Source organism: Nycticebus coucang, chromosome 4 (assembly GCF_027406575.1).
Source record: "Nycticebus coucang isolate mNycCou1 chromosome 4, mNycCou1.pri, whole genome shotgun sequence".
Classification (NCBI taxonomy): domain Eukaryota; kingdom Metazoa; phylum Chordata; class Mammalia; order Primates; family Lorisidae; genus Nycticebus; species Nycticebus coucang.
Genome location: NC_069783.1, coordinates 88,736,691 through 88,757,205, shown reverse-complemented (window position 1 = coordinate 88,757,205; position 20,515 = coordinate 88,736,691). Strand labels below are relative to the sequence as shown.

At 38.1% G+C, this 20,515-nt stretch overlaps 1 protein-coding gene across 2 annotated transcripts in view; it reads right to left on the bottom strand.

Moving 5' to 3' along the window:
* Nucleotides 1–20,515, bottom strand: part of ANAPC1 (anaphase promoting complex subunit 1) — a 104,845-nt gene that overhangs the window by 9,302 nt on the left and 75,028 nt on the right. For both annotated transcript variants that reach the window (XM_053587093.1, XM_053587094.1), the window contains exons 35-43: nucleotides 14,945–15,021; nucleotides 14,346–14,436; nucleotides 14,200–14,253; nucleotides 13,105–13,298; nucleotides 7,233–7,319; nucleotides 4,737–4,854; nucleotides 2,972–3,049; nucleotides 2,544–2,611; nucleotides 1,111–1,249 (exon numbers count right to left, since the gene is read on the bottom strand). In XM_053587093.1, the coding sequence (XP_053443068.1) occupies nucleotides 1,111–1,249; nucleotides 2,544–2,611; nucleotides 2,972–3,049; nucleotides 4,737–4,854; nucleotides 7,233–7,319; nucleotides 13,105–13,298; nucleotides 14,200–14,253; nucleotides 14,346–14,436; nucleotides 14,945–15,021 (906 nt within the window). The remainder of the gene's footprint in view (nucleotides 1–1,110; nucleotides 1,250–2,543; nucleotides 2,612–2,971; nucleotides 3,050–4,736; nucleotides 4,855–7,232; nucleotides 7,320–13,104; nucleotides 13,299–14,199; nucleotides 14,254–14,345; nucleotides 14,437–14,944; nucleotides 15,022–20,515) is intronic.

The following is a 20,515-nucleotide window of genomic DNA, read 5'->3' as shown; positions in this document are numbered from 1 at the left end:
AAGGTTCAAGACTGAAGGGTTTATATTTTCTTTATGAATGTCCAGAATGTCTTTTAATATTTATATACTTCCCTCATTCAAACTCAAGTCTAAACTTCATTTTCTTTACAAATTGGATTCAATACTTGAAAAAGGCTCTCATTTTTAGAATAGTGCTAATTTAAGTTAAACTTAGTTTAAAAATCTTTCAGAAGTATTTCATGGACAACCTATTAAACATTGCCAAATAAAATTCACAAATGTCAACCCTAGCAACTGTTTATATATTTAAACCCTGGGAACAATTATAAAGGCTCAGTCAAAAGTAAATGACCCAAAATGAAATGTGAGTTGAATTAAAATGAACGATGTCTCCTTAGAGGAACACTGAATCCTAACCCAGTCCTCTGGCTGCCACTCAGCTAGTTCACCTGCTACACTTTTATTATCTGTAACTATCCTTTAGACTGCTCCACATATAGGGTCAGCAGGAACACATCTGCTCATGAAATTCCTAAAAAATGGGGATAAATTCAGAAATTTTAATGCTAGATAATGGAACGTATCTCTAGTGTAGGAAACTTAAGTTCTAGAATGTAGAAAAAAATATATACTGACATACCCCCCAAGGGAATGAGATCATTTCATACAGTCTTTTATTTTAATTATATCTTCATTTCAAATACTGTTGTACTGGCAGTCAAGTACTATGCAAATAGCAAACTAATAAAAGGTGGCTGAATCTGTCATCACTTTGTTTCACCAAGAATTAAAAACAAATGGTAGTTTAAAAATGGAATTAGTAAGTGCTAACTGCAAAACTATTTTTCTATTTTTAGTATAAATTAAGGAAATCTTGGCTAATTTGAAAATTAATAAGTAAAACCATTAAACTAAATTATTTTTCATGTCAAAATATATTGTTACTGTCCTTACCACTCAATATAAATCTTACTTCATGGCAGACTGTCCCTATTTTATTATGGCTATCAAATAAAACCGCAAATGAACTCAAAGTCAGTCTTTACATCTTGCAGTGATAAAAGAGGAGGCAGATCCACCTTTACAATCCAGCTGGTGGACCTTAGAACTATTTCCTTTGCTTTTTCAACAATCAACAATCAACACTACCTTGAAAGCCCGGGCTTCAGAGTTTCTATTAGTAACAGTCTGTGCCAACAAACTTTGCCACCCCATTGGATCTTCTTTGTAAGAGAGCTGACCTGCTCTGAGTTTAACATATAAAACTCCATCCTTGGAGAGGATGGACCTGAAACAAGAAAGAATGAATTTAATATGAGGTATTACTGGCAGTGCTTAACTGAAAACTGTGTTTTCCAATACTATGTTCGCAAGAAATGAAGCTTTTATAATTTTCTCCAAGATATATGATTACTTACTATGTCTAAAATTAAGTCAGTCCCTATGAGAAAGACTAAAATAAACTCCTACCTTTCTTTGGTATCTAGATTGATGGAGCTTGTTAAATGAAAAGACATTTCTGACTATTTCCTCAAGTATGAGTTTTCAGAGGTAGTATTCTATCTAACACCTCTTTGTATTCCCTGTATCCCCTTAGCATTATCCATGAAACAATGAAGGCACTAAATACCTATTAACTGGTTTGCAGCAGAAAGAGAATAATGCTGCAAATCTAAAGACAGAATACAGAAAACAGCAAATATATAGATAATCTGTGAAAATATAAATTGCAACCAAACTATAAAAGCTTTTACATGCTTGTTAATATTCTAAAATAATTACTTGCATGTGACTATTTCCACCCAAAGGCAATCTACTATAATCTTGAATTTATGAGAACATTCTCTCTCTCTTTTTTTTTTTTTGAGACAGAGTCTCACTCTGTTGCCCTGGGTAGAGTGCCATGGCATCATAGCTCACAGCAACCTCAAACTCTTGAGCTCAAGCAATCCTCTTGCCTCAGCCTCTGAAGTAGCTGGGACTATAGTGTGCCATCATGCCTGGCTAATTTTTCTATCATTATTATTATTATTTTTGGTAGAGATGGGGTCGCATTTTTACTCAGGCTGGTCTCGAACTCCTGAGCTTAGGCAACCCACCTGCCTCAGCTTCCCAGACTGCTAGGATTAGAGGTGTGAGCCACCATGCCCAGCCTAATTTATGAGAATATTATAACAAGAGAATCCTAAACAGATGTAATAGAAGATGTGGTCTGACAAACACTGACTGTTATAATGAAGTTCCTTTTGAGAACATATACGTTAGCCTTATTATCTTAAAACTAGATACTATTATTATTATATCGAGAGACAATTCCAACACTGCCCTAGGTTAAACCAGTTCAAGTTTCTCAATGAATTAATATAAATAGTTAGGGTTTGATTTCTAAATTAAAACTTTCATTTTCTAATACAAACTCTGTTTTCAAAGATATAAATTATTTAATACATACTCTAAATAGTGTCTTGGATGGGATCAAAGGGTTAACAAATCACATTCTAGATAATAATCTATAATCTATACCTTCACAAGGCTTCTACTCACTTCCTAAAAAGTAAATATGAGAAATTCAATATACTTACTTCAAGTGTTGTGTTCCCTTGCTTAAATCGATGAGCAGTTCCCAGTATCTTGGACCTTTAACTTTAACCTGGCAAGACAAATGTAAATACAGTCAACACAAAGCGGAAGAAAGTGCTAGTTTGACAAGCTGAAACCCATGCTTCCCAAAGGAAAGAATAACTGAGCTGGAAAGAGACACCACACTGTGTGATTAAAGAGCTCGGTTTCCAGACAAAAAAAATGTATGCAAACCATGTTCTGAGGCGTCTATTGATGAAGAGCTCTGAGACAAGACACCTCCTTTCTTCATGACTAGTCTTCCTGCTGCTGCTTGCTTGTTTCACAAAACAAGCTTTTTTTTAGCTATCTTTTATTTAGCTATTTTTAATGCTACGCTCCGTCTAAATTTATCCCATGGAGAGATCTCCTTAAGTCACGCCCAACTTACCTGCTTTAAAAGGTGGAGTTCTGGGAGAAGGGTAGGAGCCATCAATTCTTCTTTGGTCTGTTCATACCACTGAGTGCCCTTTACAAATGTAAAAGCAGAGCCACAGTTCACTAGGCAGTCAGCAGAAACTATAAAAAACCTCCATTCAATTTCTCCCTTTTCCCTGCAGTTTCCATAGAGATTATCAAATGACATAAAATGTTCTCTGGTACTCAGATCTCAAGCGACACAAGTCTAAGTTCCTTTACAGAACACATATCACTTCGTGGCACTTCATACCTGCCCTACACATAAGCCAGCACTCCTGAAGGATTGCACTTCTGATGGTTCTTGCGTTCTTTCCCTACTGTCTTCTCTACTGGGAATGAACCCCACTTAGCTGGCAATCTCAGCCCAAACACTGCCCACTGTGACAGGCTCCCCTGTCCCCAGAGCTCAGCAAGGGCACATCTCCTCTGCTCCCTCGGCATCACACATACCTTTGATTATCACACTCTTTTCTTATTGGACAAATGGACGTAAGTTCATTAAGGAAAGTGACAATGTCATTTTGTTTTTATAGCCCAGTTTGATAGACAGTAGGTATTTAGTAAGCTGCTAAATTAAGAAAGGATATATGGATTCTAATCCACAGAAGATGCCAGTAAAACATGTATACACATTTTTTTTTTTTTTTTTTTGAGACAGAGTCTCACTCTCACTCAGTAGAGTGCCATAGCATCACAGCTCACAGCAACCTCAAACACTTGGGCTTAAGTGATTCTCTTGCCTCAGCCTCCGCCTGCCACAATAAGGCCTGGCTACTTTTTGGTTACAGTTGTCATTGTTCTTTAGCAGGCCCGGGCCAAGCTCAAACCCGCCACCCTCAGTGTACATGGCTGGCACCCAACTCACTGAGCTACTGGCACCAAGCCCAGGTATACACATTCTAAAAAAAGAAAAAACTAGCTAGTTGCAGTGGCTGATGGCTATAATCCTAGCACTCTGGGAGGCCAAGGCAGGTGGACTGCCTGAGCTCACAGGTTCAAGACCACCCTGAGGCAGTGCAAATACCTCATCTCTAAAAATAGCTGGGCTTTGTGGCAGTTGCTTGTAGTCCCAGCTACTTGGGAGGCTGAGGCAAGAGACTCTCTTGAGCTCAAGAGTTTGAGGTTGCTGTGAGCTACGACGCCACAGCATTCTACCGAGGGCAACAAAGTGAGACTCTGTCTCAAAAACAAAACAAAACAAAACAAAAAAACCTGTATTAAAATTATCTTAATATATACCAATAACAAAAGATGAATATATGTCACATTGAGCACCTCTTGTAATTACAGAAGTCAATGATCTGAGTATTACAAATTGAATACAGTTTTTCCTTTCTTAAAGCGTGTACATATTTTTGGCACCCTATGTATTTGTGCATCTAAATGAAAGTCTTCTCATCAAATATACAATGTGGGGTTTTAAAGTACTTAGCTAACAGATCTAAGAAACGTTCTAAAACACTACTATCAGCCATGTGAACTTAGAGACATTTTCAAACTACAAGCTGTAAATGACAAAAGAGCAGCTGATAATCCCTAAAGAAACTGCATCTATAGAATACAACTGTTTATGAATAGTCTAGCAGGATGTACAAGAACTTTGTAAACTTTGATTTTTATGAGAGTTCAACTTATTACTGTCACTTTTTATTGGATAATACTTGAAATATTATGATGTGTAAAAATGGACGAGTAGGTAATAAAATTACCAATAAATTACAGGGAGAAAGGGTTACCTTGTAAGTAACTTCCAAGAGAGCATAACAGGGCGTGTTTGTGTCCACATCCACAGGCACTAGAAGCCTTGGTTCTGCAGCTAGCACATAGAGGTGCCGGAGAGCCTGGAGATGATACCTGCTCACAAAAAGATGGATGGGGGGGTAACAAACAGGTGCACCAGCATGAGCTCTGCAACATGCTATTGCCTACAAACTGAAAGAGGTCAGAAGCTAGAGTAATATCTTCAAATGAACAGCAACATGAAAGGCATTACTTTAAAATAGAGATCTCCTGTGTATCTGAAGCTGGATAAAAAAAGAAGAAAACATAAAAGTAATAGAGAAACTCTCCTTATAAATTGTATGTAAGTGGTCCTTTTTTAGAGCTCTTTTGTTCTCTTGCTCAGGCTACAGTGCAGTGGTATGATCATAGGTCACTGTAGCCTCAAACTCCAGGACTCAATCAATCCTCCCGCCTCAGCCTACCAAGTAGCTGGGACTACAGGGACACACCACCACACCCAGTTTTGTTTGTTTTTTTCTTTTATTCTGTAGAGACAGGGTCTCTCTATATTGCTCAGAATAGTCTTAAACGTCTGGCCTGAAGTGATCGCACTTAGGCCTCCCAAACTGCTAGAACTACTGATGTGAGCTACTGCACCCAACCCGTAAGTGATCCTTTACCCAAAGATTTTTCACCTGAGTTTTCACAGTTAAGAGGTTTTACATGGAAGTAAAGACTGTCAAAACATGAAAATATTTACTAATGAACTGACTACTTATAAAAGCAGTCCCAGCTGGGCACTTGGGCAACCGAGTGGGACTCCATCTCCCCCAACCCCCAAAAGAGCAGTCCCTTTAAAATATTCCTTTACCACAAGGCACCTCTTTTTACCTTCTCAGGGATTTACTTTCAGTTTTTTTCTTTAAGGTGAGGACCAGAGAGTCATAGGATGCCAGTTTTCCCCAGATAGCAAAGCTCCTCTGCATATATGTTTGCACACAAATGCACACACATACACACCCCCTTGAAATTTGGTACATCAAAAATTTATTGGTGAGATTATGACAATATTTTTCTTTTTATGTGTGTGTTTGAGTTTTCCAAAACTTTTTAATTGGAAAATTTATATTTGAGAATACAAACATACAAGAAAGCGTTTATATTTTATGATCCTATAAAAGAGGGATAAAATGACACTTCAACTTTCTGGAAAACTATAATTATAGATAATAACCTCCTGGGCAGCGCCTGTGCTCAGTGGATAGGATGCCGACCCCATACACCAAGGGTGGTGGGTTTGAACCTGGACCCGGCCAAACTGCAACAACAACAAAAAATAGCCGGGCGTTGTGGTGGGCTTCTGTAGTCCCAGGTATTTGGGAGACTGAGGCAAGAGAATTGCCTAAGCCCAGGAGTTGGAGGTTGCTGTGAGCTGTGAAGCCATGGCCCTCAGAGGGCAATAAAGTGAGACTCTGTCTCTAAAAAAAAAAAAAAAAGATTATAACCTCCCTCTTCCCACCAAAATCTACTCACTTTTACAACTCTATCAAGAATGAGTCTGAAGCCTGGCACAGTGGCTCACACCTATAATCCTAGCACTCTGGGAAGCTGAGGCGGGTAGATTGCCCTGAGCTCAAGGGGTCAAGACCAGCCTGAGCAAGAGCAAGACCCTGACTCTAAAAATAGTCAGGCGTTGTGGCAGGTGCCTGTAGTTCCAGCTACTTGGGAGGGTGATGCAAGAGAATCACTTGAGTTGCTGTGACACCACAGCACTCTACTGAGGGTGACAAAGTAAGACTATCGCAGAAAGACAAAAAAGGGGGGTCAGGAAAAAACTGATAGTTATTACATAAAGATTCTTCTCACCAGATTGCTTTGTTTATAATAACTGAATCATCACCATGGCCAGAAATATATGGGCTATAGGAGTTATTTGCTTCCCTTCCCTCATATGCAAGAGAGATCTGCTATATTTCAAACTTCTAGGGAAACTGAACTATTGGTGATTCCTTGTACTCTAAAATGCAGAGCACTTGAATTATCTGATTGTTTCTACATAGTTTGAGGTTCTACTCACTGCCACTCTTTTTGTTGCATTTTGCTTTTCTTATCCCTTCTACATCATTTATTCATTATATCATTCCGAGACAAATTTTTCTCTTAGAATTAAACAATTATAGCAAGAAGGATATCATCCAACTTCCCATAGCAACTATCCTTTGTTTGATGAATTTTTCCCTAAAGATAACTTTATTTAGTCTACTCCTAGGCTTAGAGCAATTCCACAGACTTGAAGATGGTGGAAGACAGGTGAGTCAACAGATGTCCAAACTTCTTTTCTAGTCTAACACTTTGTGAGAAAAACTTCTAGAAGATTTAGTCACAAAGATAACTAAGTTCAAGAATAAAACAACACTAATTAGAAAGTAAGGCCACGAGTCCATACACAAACAAATTATCCCCTTAGAGAACTTGAGAGATATCACATTGAAGACTATCACGAGACTCACCGGTTGTCAGTGCTGTGAGCTGGGAAGTGCGGGTACAGGGCACAGAGAAGAGCAGCAATGGAAGAGTTTGATGTGCTCAAAGAGTACCTGCAAAGCAAATTTGGTAGGGAGAGATACATTAATTACACAGAGAATACTTTCAAGACATTCTTGAGAATTAGGAAATTGGAATATTGTGGTAAGGCGTACTGATAAGATGCTCTGATAAACAAAAATGTGCCAGTGGCGTGAATGTTTCACTTTTTAGCTAGTCCTTAAGGTAATTTAAGGACTATTTAAATCTACTATTTAAATGCTGTAAATGTTAAACCGTAATGTTTAAATTAATAAGCAAGGTTTTAATCTAAAATAGTATAGTAACATGCCACGATTTCAGTCCCAGAAATTATAAATATTAAAAAGAGTCGTGAATAAAGTGTCACACATTCTTCTCCAGTTTAATGTATCCTACTTACGTATAGAATTATAAAAGTGACTTTTTAAAATATAGGTGTGTGATTTAAACCAAAGGCATGAAACAAGAAAAATCCTCGAAGAAAGTATGGCGAAAACACTTGAAAATATCAGCCTAGGGAAAGATTGTAAGAAGACTTCTGTGGCAACTGAAACAGTAACAGAAATAAATAAATGGGACTTAATTAAACTGAACAGCTTCTATACAGCGAAGGAAACAACAACCAAAGCAAACAGACAACCTTCAGAATAGGAAAAAATATTCGCGTATTATGAATTGGACAAAAGCTTGATAACTAGGATCTACAGAGAACTCAAAATAATCTACAAAAAAACACCCAACATTTCCATATATCACTGGAAAGATACATGAATAGAACCTTCTCTTAAAAAGACAAACGGCTAACAAACATATGAAAAAATGCTCATTGTCTCTAATCATCAGAGAAATGCAAATCAAAACCACCCTAAGATATCACCTAACCCCAGTGAGAGTAGCCCACATCAGCGTCTCAAAGCTGCAGATGCTGGCGTATATGTGGAGGGAAAAGAAGTCAATTTAGACCTCCCATTTGGTCCTGCAATCCCCTTCTTTTCCTTAAAGCGTTTTATTTTTTTATTTTTTTTTTTGAGACAGAGCCTCTAGTTGTCGCCCTAGGTAGAGTGCTGTGGCATCACAGCTCACAGCAACCTCCAACTCCTGGGCTTAAGTGATTCTTCTTGCCTAAGCCTCCCAAATAGCTGGGATGACAGGCGCCCACCACAACACCCAGCCATTTTTTAGTTTTAGTTGTCATTGCTGTTTGGCAGGCCCGGGTTGGATTCAAACCCATCAGCTCTGGTGTATGTGGCTGGTGCCTTAGCCGCTTGAGCTATAAGCGCCAAGCCCCTTTAAGTATTTTGAAATAAAGATAGTATAGAATATCACATAAAAACACTTCTGTAATTATTCAATATAAATATATGTTTTTATTATACACACACAAATACACACGTACACTCAAGTGTCTTTCCCTATCTCTTCTAATAATAAGAGTTAACAAATAAGAACTTAGCATTCGTAATACATACTCATATACTTAGTAAATTAAGAAGAGATTTCTAAATTTAAGCAAGGAAATAACATCTATTTTGGCATATGATGGAATAGGCCATTTTCTCTATACCAATTTGGATATACCAAAAGTTTATCCAAATATTTAAACACCAGTGTTAGAAGTTTGGGCATTAAGTGTAATGGTGTAGTTATTAGTTATGTTAAGTTTAAATGCTGTTCCAGTTTCTTATAACAATTTATAAACAAAAATTGCTAGAAAAGCAGAAGCAGAATGGCAGAAAACCTATTCAGTACTAAAGAAGAGCAAGTAGAGGGTGGCACCTGTGGCTCAGTGGGTAGGGCGCCGGCCCCATATACCGAGAGTGGGGGGTTCAAACCCAGCCCCAGCCAAACTGCAACAAAAAAATAGCCAGGTGTTATGGCGGGTGCCTGTAGTCCCAGCTACTCGGGAGGCTGAGGCAAGAGAATCGCCTAAGCCCAGGAGTTGGAGGTTGCTTTGAGCAATGTGATGCCACGGCACTCTACTGAGGTTGACAAAGTGAGACTCTGTCTCTACAAAAAAAAAAAAAAAAAAAAAAGAGCAAGTAGAGTCATCTGGTGTGAAACAATAAAAGATGAGATTGAATGACAGCCTGTGGCTCAGTGAGTAGGGTGCCGGCTCCATATGCCGAGGGTGGCGGGTTCAAACCCAGCCGGGCGTTGTGGCGGGCGCCTGTAGTCCCAGCTGCTCAGGAGGCTGAGGCAAGAGAATCGCATAAGCCCAAGAGTTAGAGGTTGCTGTGAGCCGTGTGACATCACGGCACTCTATCCGAGGGCAGTACAGTGAGACTCTGTCTCTACAAAAAAAAAAAGAAAAAAAAAGAGAATAAGAGCATTAAATAAAGGTTGGGGCATATTTTGAAAGGAAAACAAAGTTTCAAAAATCATAAAATACAAATAAGAATTTTCATAGTAACATTTCTTTAACCATTCTGAACTAAAGAAAGGCAATTCCACCGAACAAGTTAAGAGGAAATGCACACCTTTCTGGTAATCTTTACTTTTTGTATTTCTGGAAAGGTGAATTCCTGTGGTTAGCTCTGTCTTAAAGAATAGGGGAAAATTAGCCCACATGACTTATAGAAATTTCTTACAATTTAGAGCCAAATAAATGAAGGAATATACCCTAGTCACAGACTAAAAGACTCAATAGCATAAAAGATTTCAGTTCTCCTCAAACTGATGCATACCATCAATGCAATTACAATAAACATTTTATCAGGCAACTTAGTAAAGAAAACAACAAATTCCAATATTTATATGAAAATGCAAAGAGTCAAGAATAGAAAAACATACTTTTCAAGAAGAAAATGCAGGCTAAAGGATTTATTCTACTGGATATCAAGACTTACAGGACAGTGTGGTACTGGTGCAAGCACAGAAGAACAGACCAACAGAACCTAATACCTCAGAAATAAACACAAGTGAAAGACATTTAATTTCTATAATCAAAGTAGTACTGCAAAGCAAAGGAGAAAGGATAAACTTTTCAATTCAGTGGGAAAAATAATGAAAAACAAAGAAAATATACAGAAAAATCAATGTCAGGTAGACTTTAATCCAAATGTAAATGGAAAAGCTAAAAAAAAAAATTTAGAAGCCATATCTCCAATTCTTTGACATATTTTATAAGCAGGACAAAAAAGTAGAAATAAATAATAAACAAAAAATATTAATAAGCCTGTCAACAAAAGACACCACTGAGAGAATGAAAAGGCAAAACCACGGAGTGGCAAAGATACCTGTTACATGCAAAACTGACCAAGGGCATAGCACACAGTTTAAAGAATCTCTACAAATCAACACAAAGTCAAACCAAGTCAACTTCACAGAACACAAAGTAGAATGGTGGTTGCTGGGAGCTGAGGGGAAAGAGAAATAAAGAGTTGTTTAACAGGTATAGAGTAGCAGTCCCCAAGCATTTTGGCACCATGAAAGACAATTTTCCCATGGACTGGGGGGTGGTCTGGGATAAGATTCTCATAAGGAGCACACAATCCAGATCCCTCACATGTGTAGTTTATAGTAGGTTTCATGCTCCCATGAAAATCTAATGCCTTTGCTGATCTTACAGTAGGCACAGCTCAGGCAGTGATGTGAGCAATGGAGAGTAGCTCTAAATATGGACGAAGCTTCACCTCAGTTGCCTGTAGCTCACCTCCTCCTGTGCTCCCTGGAGACCCCAGGTATAGAGTATCAGTTTTGTAAGACAAAAAAGTTCTGGAGATTGGTTGTACTAAATTGTGAATATGCTTAACATTACTGAACTGCACACTAAAAGATAGTTAAGGTGAGAAATTTTAGGTTGTGTATATTTTATCACAAATAAAAATTTTTTAATTGGTAAATGTAAAAACTGGGTATCAAGAGACTAGATATGACAAAAGAAGATTGGTTAATTGACTTTAAAGGTATAAAACGGTGTTAAACACCATTATTAAGGGAAATAGAAATTAACACTATCATGAGATAATGACATTTACCCACCAGACTGCTAAAATTAAAAGGAATTTAACAATAACAAAGTTTGACAAGGATATAGAACAAATGGGATGTCGCACACTGCTGATGGGTAAGTAAAATGGTACAATAATATTGATGGCTTTATATAATATAATGAAGGTGAACACACATGGTCTGACAATTAAGTTTGCAAACTCGCCCTAGAGGAAGTGCTGCATACCTCATTACTGAATATCACTATAGTCACCTTCAAAGTACTCTTTTTGGGAAACTATACACCAATGTCAACACCTAGTCCACCCTTCAAAGCAATTATGGAACTCTTTCTGAAATGGGCATCAGAGCTGTTATCATATTACCCTTGATGTCTGATTGTCATCAAAATGTCTTCCTTTTAGTATTTCCTTCATCTTCAGGTAAAGAAAAAAGTCATTGGGGGTCAGATCAGGTGAGTAGGGAGGGTGTTCAATATAGTTATTTGTTATTGGCTAAAAACTCCCTCATAGACAGTGCCATGTGAGCTGGTGCATTGTCATGATGCAAGAGTCATGAGTTACTGAGCAAGATTTTCAGTTAAAATTTTCCTGTTTCTCTATCAATGTTCCCTTGGTCTGCATTGGTGTATAGCTTCTCACAGCCAACAATTCTGATGTAAAATTCAATGAATTTTTTCTTGGCTTTCATCAGTTCTGCTTGCTACTGGCCACCCTGACCTCTCTTCATCAGTGATGTTTTCTCTCTCCTCGGAAAAACATTTAATCCATTTGCCCACTGCTGTTTTCTTCATGTCCCTGATTTCACTTCCATTCTTGCCGAGTTTAACAAGAAATTTAATGTTTTTTCACTGGTCTAATTTGAGCTCAGACATTCTCACAACACATAAAAATACACGACAATAATGAACACCACCCAGCAAGATACCACCACACACATCCACATGAACACAACTGTGAGGCACTGATATACCAAGGTTATGAAACCTTACCAAGTTGTCTGTACAGTGCTGCAAGCATACGTGCACCATGGCAAGTTCACAAACTTAACTGTCAGACCTCATATACATAGAATGAATCTCACAAACATAACATTAAGCAAAAGAATTAGGGATATACAATGTATAATTCCACCTACATTTCAAAAACAGGCAAACCAATCTACAGTGCTAGAGAACTAAATAGTGGTATTCTTTGGAGAGAAGTAAGGTAACAGTGGGTGTTTTGAGTTGCAAATACTGCATGTATATTTTGATCTATAAGGTCAAAAGAGATTTTTATATGGTAGACAGTTTGGTGATCCACTGAAGAACTGAGGACAAACTCCACTGAGAAATGTAATAATGGCTCAGCACCTGTAGCTCAAGCAGCTAGGGTGCCACCCACATACACTGGAGCTGGCGGGTTCAAATCCAGCTTAGGCCCACCAAACAATAACAACAACCAAAAAAAAAAAGCCAGGTGTTGTGGCGGACACCTGTAGTCCTAGCTACTTGGGAGGCTGAGGCAAAAGGATCTCTTATAATAAGTCAAATCTCTTAAATTTGAGGTTGCTTTGAGAGCTATGATGCCATGGTACTCTATCCAGGGCAACAGCTTGAGACTCTGTCTCAAAAACAGAAAAGAAATGCAATGATGTCAAGTATGTAAGAGAGGACGATAATTCTACTAAGTGGGCCATAAACTAATGATTAAACTATAAATAAGCCCAAAAAGTATAATAATGCTCCTCAGATAAGCTAACAGCTAGTCAGAATTTAAAATTTTCACATACCTTCTAAATCAAAATAAGTCACTCTTATAGATCTCACTCATGAAATCTTTTCATTGAGGAAAAAAAGAATAATATATATATATATTCATTTACCTTCCCCCTCCCAAAAACAGAAGTCCAAGGGCCATGTGATGGGCTAAGTGAAAACCATAGTTCATTTCACCACCCGTTTTCATGTGCAAGAAGCGACAAAGCTGCAAAACCTTTAGGTTCCCCGAGCCGGCCATTACCATGGCCAGAGACAGCAGTACCACACTGAGGCAGGTTTCTAGGTTGTAAGGACCTGTCTGAAAATGGAAAAAGATGACATCACTGTAACCATCATGTTACGTTTCATTATTATCAGAACTAATTTACCCACCATTAGCAGATTAATGCTTGTAACTTAAAAAAAATCTATAAAAATAAATATTTTCCCTGATAATGAAATAGAAGTTCAATGTAGAAAATTTCAAAAATTAAGTATCAAGAACAATAACAATCTCTTGAATCACCAACCAAAGAGAATGGGTTTTAACATTTTGGCCATTTCTCTGAATCTTTCCCTGTATCTACATATATTTTGTTCAAATGAAATTGAGATGTTTCTACAAAGAATATTTTTAAACTTTTTAAGAATCAATTACAAGCAATCATTACTCATAAAAAATTCTTATACAATATGATTTTGATAGCTCCACTGTGCAAGAATATAAAAGTAGGTCATAACCAAATTTATTTAACTACTTTTAGACTTTCTAATTTTTTAATTTTTCTATATTATAAATAACATTGCAATACTCTAGTTTTTTCCAGGAAATAAAAAAATCTTGCAGTCTTCCTATTATCAGAACAGCAATGCTCAAAAACAATTGAATCTTTACACTAAGCACAAAATTTTTTTCAAAGGATATTCCCAATATTTAGTACTGAAACAGAATTACATGAGGTCTGACAACCCACAGACGTTATGACTATTCTTATTTACTCTATTGTCACATGAGTTAGATACCTGTGCATCCTTTAAGGGTAATCATAGTCTCACCTAATCAAAATCCCAAAACAAAAATACAAAGATACTTCCAATCTCCTCTTCTAAATTCAAACAAACAGCAGAGATATTTGACAACACATAAGTAATTTGATTATCAGTGAATTCTTTTTACAAGTTTTAATTTTATTCCCAAGAATAATCATAAAAAGACTCACAACAGAAGCATTAGGTGCAGACAAGTAAGTCATAAAATCTTTTGCAAATTTATGCTGAAAAAACAAAAGAAAAAATTCAAAGTTAAAAGACACATCTTAAGGCTTTAGAAAGAAAACAGAACAGAGTAAATTAAGCTACTTCTTACCAAACAGTTAAATGCTGATAAATTCTCTGAGCCAGCAAATCGAAAACCCAGAGACAAACAGGCTCCTGCAATTATGTACACGTGTGCTTGCCTGAAAACAAATGACAAGAAATTTAATATTATCATTATTTTGCTTTAAAATTATCTTGGAATAAAAGTAAGTATTTCTGTCCTCTAAAGTAGTTTATATCCTTTTTGGAATATTCAACTGTGTCTCTACTCAATTAACAGATTTCTATTTTCTTCTTTTAATTTTTGTTAGAAGCTTGATGGGACCCCTTACTGATGAAGCTGGCCTCTTCCCTGCACTGTTTCACATGCAGCAAGCAAAAGATAATTTTTTTAAATTGTTGCCAGATTTTTTTAATGGAAAGGATAAAATAGGAATATGTATAATTTAAATCTCCAATATCATTTTTTAAGGACAAGCGCTCTATAATTCAGCTTTAAAAAAAAAACAACTAACTTTTAAACAGTGATTAGAAACATGCAGGATTCAGAATTACACACTCAAATCAAGGACAATACTACTGCTACACAATGTATTTCAATCTATCTCATAGATACTAGGAAAATTAATTTTATTATGCATCACTTACGACAAAGTTTCCAAATTCAAATCTTCTGAGCAAGGCAATTCAATTTCACTGAGAGAGATACTATTTTCTCTTATAATCTGTCAAGATAGAAAGCGAGAATACTAGGACATCACTAGGCCAAGAGAGTTTGTTAGGCTACAAATATTTAATAATTTGAAGAACAGCACGTTGCTTACTGGGTCCATATTTACATGAGATAAGCTTCATCAAACCACTTCGTTCAAAGGCTAATATTTACATCACACCGAATGCAATCAAATGTCAAATCTGAGCCAGGCTAAATAAGAATAATTACTGAATAGGACTTGACAAATATAAACTAGAAGACTTAAGTATATTCTGAATCAACAGCAGAGTAATAATATTTCAAACAATCAACTGAAATAAAGAGATGACAGCTATAGAATTAGAGCAGGAGAGAGGGGGAAGAACTGAGGAAAAAGGATAATAAGTAATTAGGGGGAACTCTAACGAGAAACGTAAACGGACTTCTTCATGGGCTGTTTCTAGCATTATGCCAGAGTATCTACCAGAGGTGAGGTGAAATGAGGCTAATTACCACAGCTAAGCTAAACAATAAATATGTTGATCAGCTATGCTATAACTATTATTTTAAAAGACACCCCTTTCTTTTAGTATAGGAAGTGAGTAATTTCTCAAAAATATACATAGAATATCTAATTTTAACAATCAAGAATAAAATTTGGCCCATTTCTCTTAAGAAAAAAAGGAAAAAGTTACATATTTTTTCTTTCTTTTTTTTTAAGAGACAGAGTCTCACTTTACTGCCCTCCGTAGAGTGCCATAGCATCACAGCTCACAGCAACCTCCAAATCCTGGGCTTAGGCGATTCTCTTGCCTCAGCCTCCCGAGTAGCTGGGACTATAAGCACCCACCACAATGCCTGGCTATTTTTCATTGCAATTTGGCCGGAGCCAGGTTCGAACCCACTACCTTCAATATATGGGGCCAGCACCCTACCCACTGAGACACAGGCACTGCCCAAAAGTTACATATTTTCTAAGGATATAAATGGAAGAACACAGAACAAAAGTCGAAAACCTGAAGACCCATTCTTTTCTTTTCAAAAGATTGTTCAGGAGAAAAACCTTTCAGGATGCTTTCTCTAATAAAACAATAAATGTCACGGCCAGCCCCAAACTACACCATGGGTTCTTTCCCAGGGCTTGGTGGTGACAAAAAAATGAAAGAAACAAAGACACAGAGACACAAAGTGGAGTTTTAAAGAGTGGGGGTGGGGAACAATGCCACCAACAGTGAGAACAGGTGGCCCAAGTTCTGGGTTAACTCAGTATTTATTACATACACTGTATTTAAATCAACAGATTAATAGTCATGGGGGAAAGCAAAAAACTGCACTATACCTCATCCTTTATGGTTATTTACTACTTTAACTCAGTTACTCTTTAAACACTACACTCTACTCTTAATGTTAAACTGAAAATTGGAAAGTAGTTAATGAAACAAAGAACAAAGCTAGAAACAAGATGTAAAAGCAGACCCCAATCAGACTATGCACACAAATTCCAAGAGTTTGTCAGGCCTCCCGAACCTTGCAGGCAGACAGGCTGATGCCACACCATACAAAGAACTGGGGGGAAAGAAGCATGTTCCTCTTATCTCCCCAAGAGACATTTTTCTCTCTCAACCAGATCTGGTACCTGTACTGTTCCCAGTTCTTCCTGCACCTGCTCCTTATCTTTTCCAATCCCCTTCACAGCATGGACTCTCACTCTGCAGTGACCCTCTTAGTGACCTTTATCCAGAGTTCCCCTCGGGGAAAACTGAAACCTTGGCAAGACAGGTCTTTGTCTTAAAACTGCCAGGCCTCTGCTGCTGCATATCTGCTTATTCAACAGACTTCCGGTTTCTCCATACTGCTTTCGTGGTCTGTGTACGGAACTTCCTCAACATCCACCTCTTCACTATTTCCTTGTTCATAACCTGCAATCAACTTTTAATCAACTTTTCTAAACTACTATTTTAAAAAACACTAAGGGCTTGATGCCCATAGCACAGTGGTTACGGCGCCAGCCATATGCACAGAAGCTGGGGGATTTGAACCTGGCCCGAGCCAGCTGAACAATGACAACTGCAACAAAAAACAGCCAGGCATTGTGGTGGGTGCCTGTAGTCCCAGCTACTTGGAAGCCTGAAGCAAGAGAATCGCTTAAGCCCAAAGAGTGTGAGCTGTCACGCCACAGTATTCTACCAAGGGCAACACAATGAGACTCTGTCTCCAAAAAAAAAAAAACAAAAAACAAAAAACCCACTAAGCAATTGGTCATGCAAGTACATCAAACTATCTCTTCCTACTAGGCACCCCCAGTTCCTCCCACATATAAATATTAAAAAGTAGTTATAACAATCTCCCTAGATACTGAAAATTACCAAATCAAAACCTTAAAATACCCTTTCTCTTTGAAAATCCTCAATGAGGCAATAACATTGGCTGTGTAATATAGGTTAACTGCGTCCATCTGTCTTCCTTCCTCTCCAGTCTTTATTTTTAATTTTAAATGTTACTTACTCAGAATGAATGACATTATGAAGAACTGATCTAACTCCAAATGAGTAATTTATATATACATAAAGTTCATACACACTGTGTTTATCTATAACATCATACAAGAATGGACTATTTCCATTCTAACAGCAGGCATTTCTAGGCTCTTCTGAGCTTTCAAAAGAGCATGCATCCTGCAGCTTGAAGGCCTAGGTTCAAATCAGAGCAAGGTCACCTATGAGCTCGGTGACCACGGGCAAGCTACCTGACTGTTCTGTACTCGCCTGTAAAATGAGCACCCACCTGCCTTCTGGGTTTCTGTGAGAGTTGACCTAACCATTCTTGGTCTTAACACCACACTTGAACATAAACTACCTAAAAGCATCGCTAAGAACCTGAGTTATAAGTAACTGGGGAGGGGAGACTCTCTTGAATCTGGTCCTTGTCATCTTTCTATAGTCCCCTAATGTTAAACGAACAAATTAAAATATAGGGAGTAATCAAAGGGAGAAATATAATCATCTAACGGCAGGTTGAGGAACATAGGAAATAAACAAGGAAAGACTACCAAACTCTTGTCTTGTACAGGGTCCAGTGGGAAATTCTCAAGAGCCTGAAGCCCTAACAGGTAGGTTTCATTTTTATCCCACCTCTTACCAGCTGGCTGATTTTAGACAAGGCTGTCCTCTTTCCACATAACCATGCTGCACTAGCTCTTGCTACTCAGTATTAGCTGCTAGCAATGAAAAAATAGAAAAGACACAGTAGTTAACTGTGAGGAGTTAACAGTCTAATGAATACACAGACACAAAGATAATCAGAAAAGAACAACTTGTTCCCACCCACCTATGAATGACCTATAGCACAGGGCTTAGTAAGAGGAACATAAGTGGACCAAGTACGGAAGTTCACACCTATAATAACATTGGCAGGGACCTCCCTGCCTGGGAGGCCGAGGCAGATGAACTGCCTGAGCTCAGGAGTTTAAGACCAGCCTGAGCAAGAGCAAGACCCCATCTCTACTAAAAATAGAAAAATTGGCCTTGCATTGTGGTAGGTGCCTTTAGTCCCAACTCCTTAGGAGGCTGAGGAAGGAGGATCGCTTAAGCCCAGAAGTTTGAAGCTGCTGTGTGTTATGACGCCATGGCACTCTACCTCAAAAAAAAAAAAAAAAAACAAACAAAAAAAAGAGTAACGTAAGTTTGTAAAGTTTTTTATGAAGAAAAAAGTGCTATGAAGATATTAGTTGTAGGCTGAGCACAGTGGCTCATGCCTGTAATCCCAGCACTTGGGAGGCTGAGGTGGGTAGAGTGCCTCACGCCTATAATCCCAGCACTTGGGAGGCTGAGGTGGGTAGACTGCCTAAGCTCACAGGTTCGAGACCAGCCTAAGCCAGAGCGAGACCTCGTCTCTAAAACTAGCTGGGTATTATGGTGGGTACCTGTAGTCCCAGTTTCTTGGGAGGCTGAGGCAAGAGAATTGCTTAAGCCCAGGAGTTTGAGGTTACTGTGAGCTATGATGCCATGGCACTCTACCAAGGGTAACAAAGTGAGACTCTGTCTAAAAAAATAAATTAAATTAAATTAAATAAATAAAAAGCTCAAAGAGTAATCTTTGTTACAATGTTTATAACTCTTTGGCCTGGCAAAGTAACTCAGGCCTGTAATCCTAGCACTCTGGGAGGGCAAGGGGGAGGGATTGCTTGAGCTCATGAGTTTGAGCCCAGCTGAGCAAAAGTGAGATACCCACCTCTACTAAAAATAGAAAATCTGAAAAAAAGGATCACCTGAGCCCAAAAGTTGGAGGTTGCTGTGAGCTGTGACGCCATGGCACTCTACCCAGGGTGACAGCTTGAGACTCTGTCACACACACAGTCTACTCTTGTTAACAAGACATTGTTAATATTTACTTTATGCATTTGTTAACAGAAAAGGAGCTATACACAATAAGCAAACAATTGGGCATGGTTGTATTCTAATAAGACAAAAAACAGATGGACTGTAGTTCAACAAACCCTGAATTAGAGGTACTGGAGAGCAAACAAAAGTAAGCAGAATCTAGAAGGGAGTTAATACTTGGAAAACAGGATCATCATCAGGTCAATGTCTTTTCTCATGGCTGCTGGTCTGAGGCCAGGTAAAGGATGGCTGAAACTCTCATTAAAAATCCACAATTGGCCGGGCACGGTGGCTCACGCCTATAATTCTAGCACTGTGGAAACTGAAGGAAGATCACTTGAGCTCAGGAGTTTGGGACTAGCCTGAGGAAGAGCAAAACCCTGTTTCTACTAAAAAATAAAAATTAAAAAATTAAAAAAGAAGAAGAAGAAAAATTAGCTGGGTGTAGTAGTGCATACCAGTAGTTCCAGCTATTTGGAAAGGTGAGGATCCCTACACAACATAAATCTTGAGGTTGCAGTTAGCCATAACGCCACAGCACTCTAGCTGGGGCAACAGAGTAAGACCCTACCTTAATTATAAAAAAGGAAATCAAAACCACAATCTTTTTGACTTTAACAACCAGGATACAGAACTCGGGAAACCACGACCTTTGGGAGAGGATGACAGAATACATAAAAGAGAGCCACACGTAGAGGGCCCCAAATTCTGTGTATAAATTCTATGCAAATATCTTCCTCTTCTATGAACCATGTGTGCACACGGCAGACTCCAATAGCCCATAGCATAAAATCACTGAACTGATATTAGAGATAACCCCCAAGAAACAGAGTTGGACTAATTTAACTCAAAGTAAAGTAACTGCCTGCTTTAAAACACAATGTGTATACAATCTATGTATTTTTACTGTGCCAAAACTCCTTGTACAAACAACGTGGGTTAGGCTAACCCACACTCTCCTATTAGTCTACATACAAAGTAAAGGATAACTACATGTCAGCTCCCAATAAAAACCCAGGACTCAGAGTCTCTAAAGTACTTCCCTGGAAGATAGCCTCAATCTCTACTTTATGCCATACACAAAATTACTTTGAGATAGATTACACAACTAACTACACATGAAAACTAAAACTTTAGAGCTTTCAG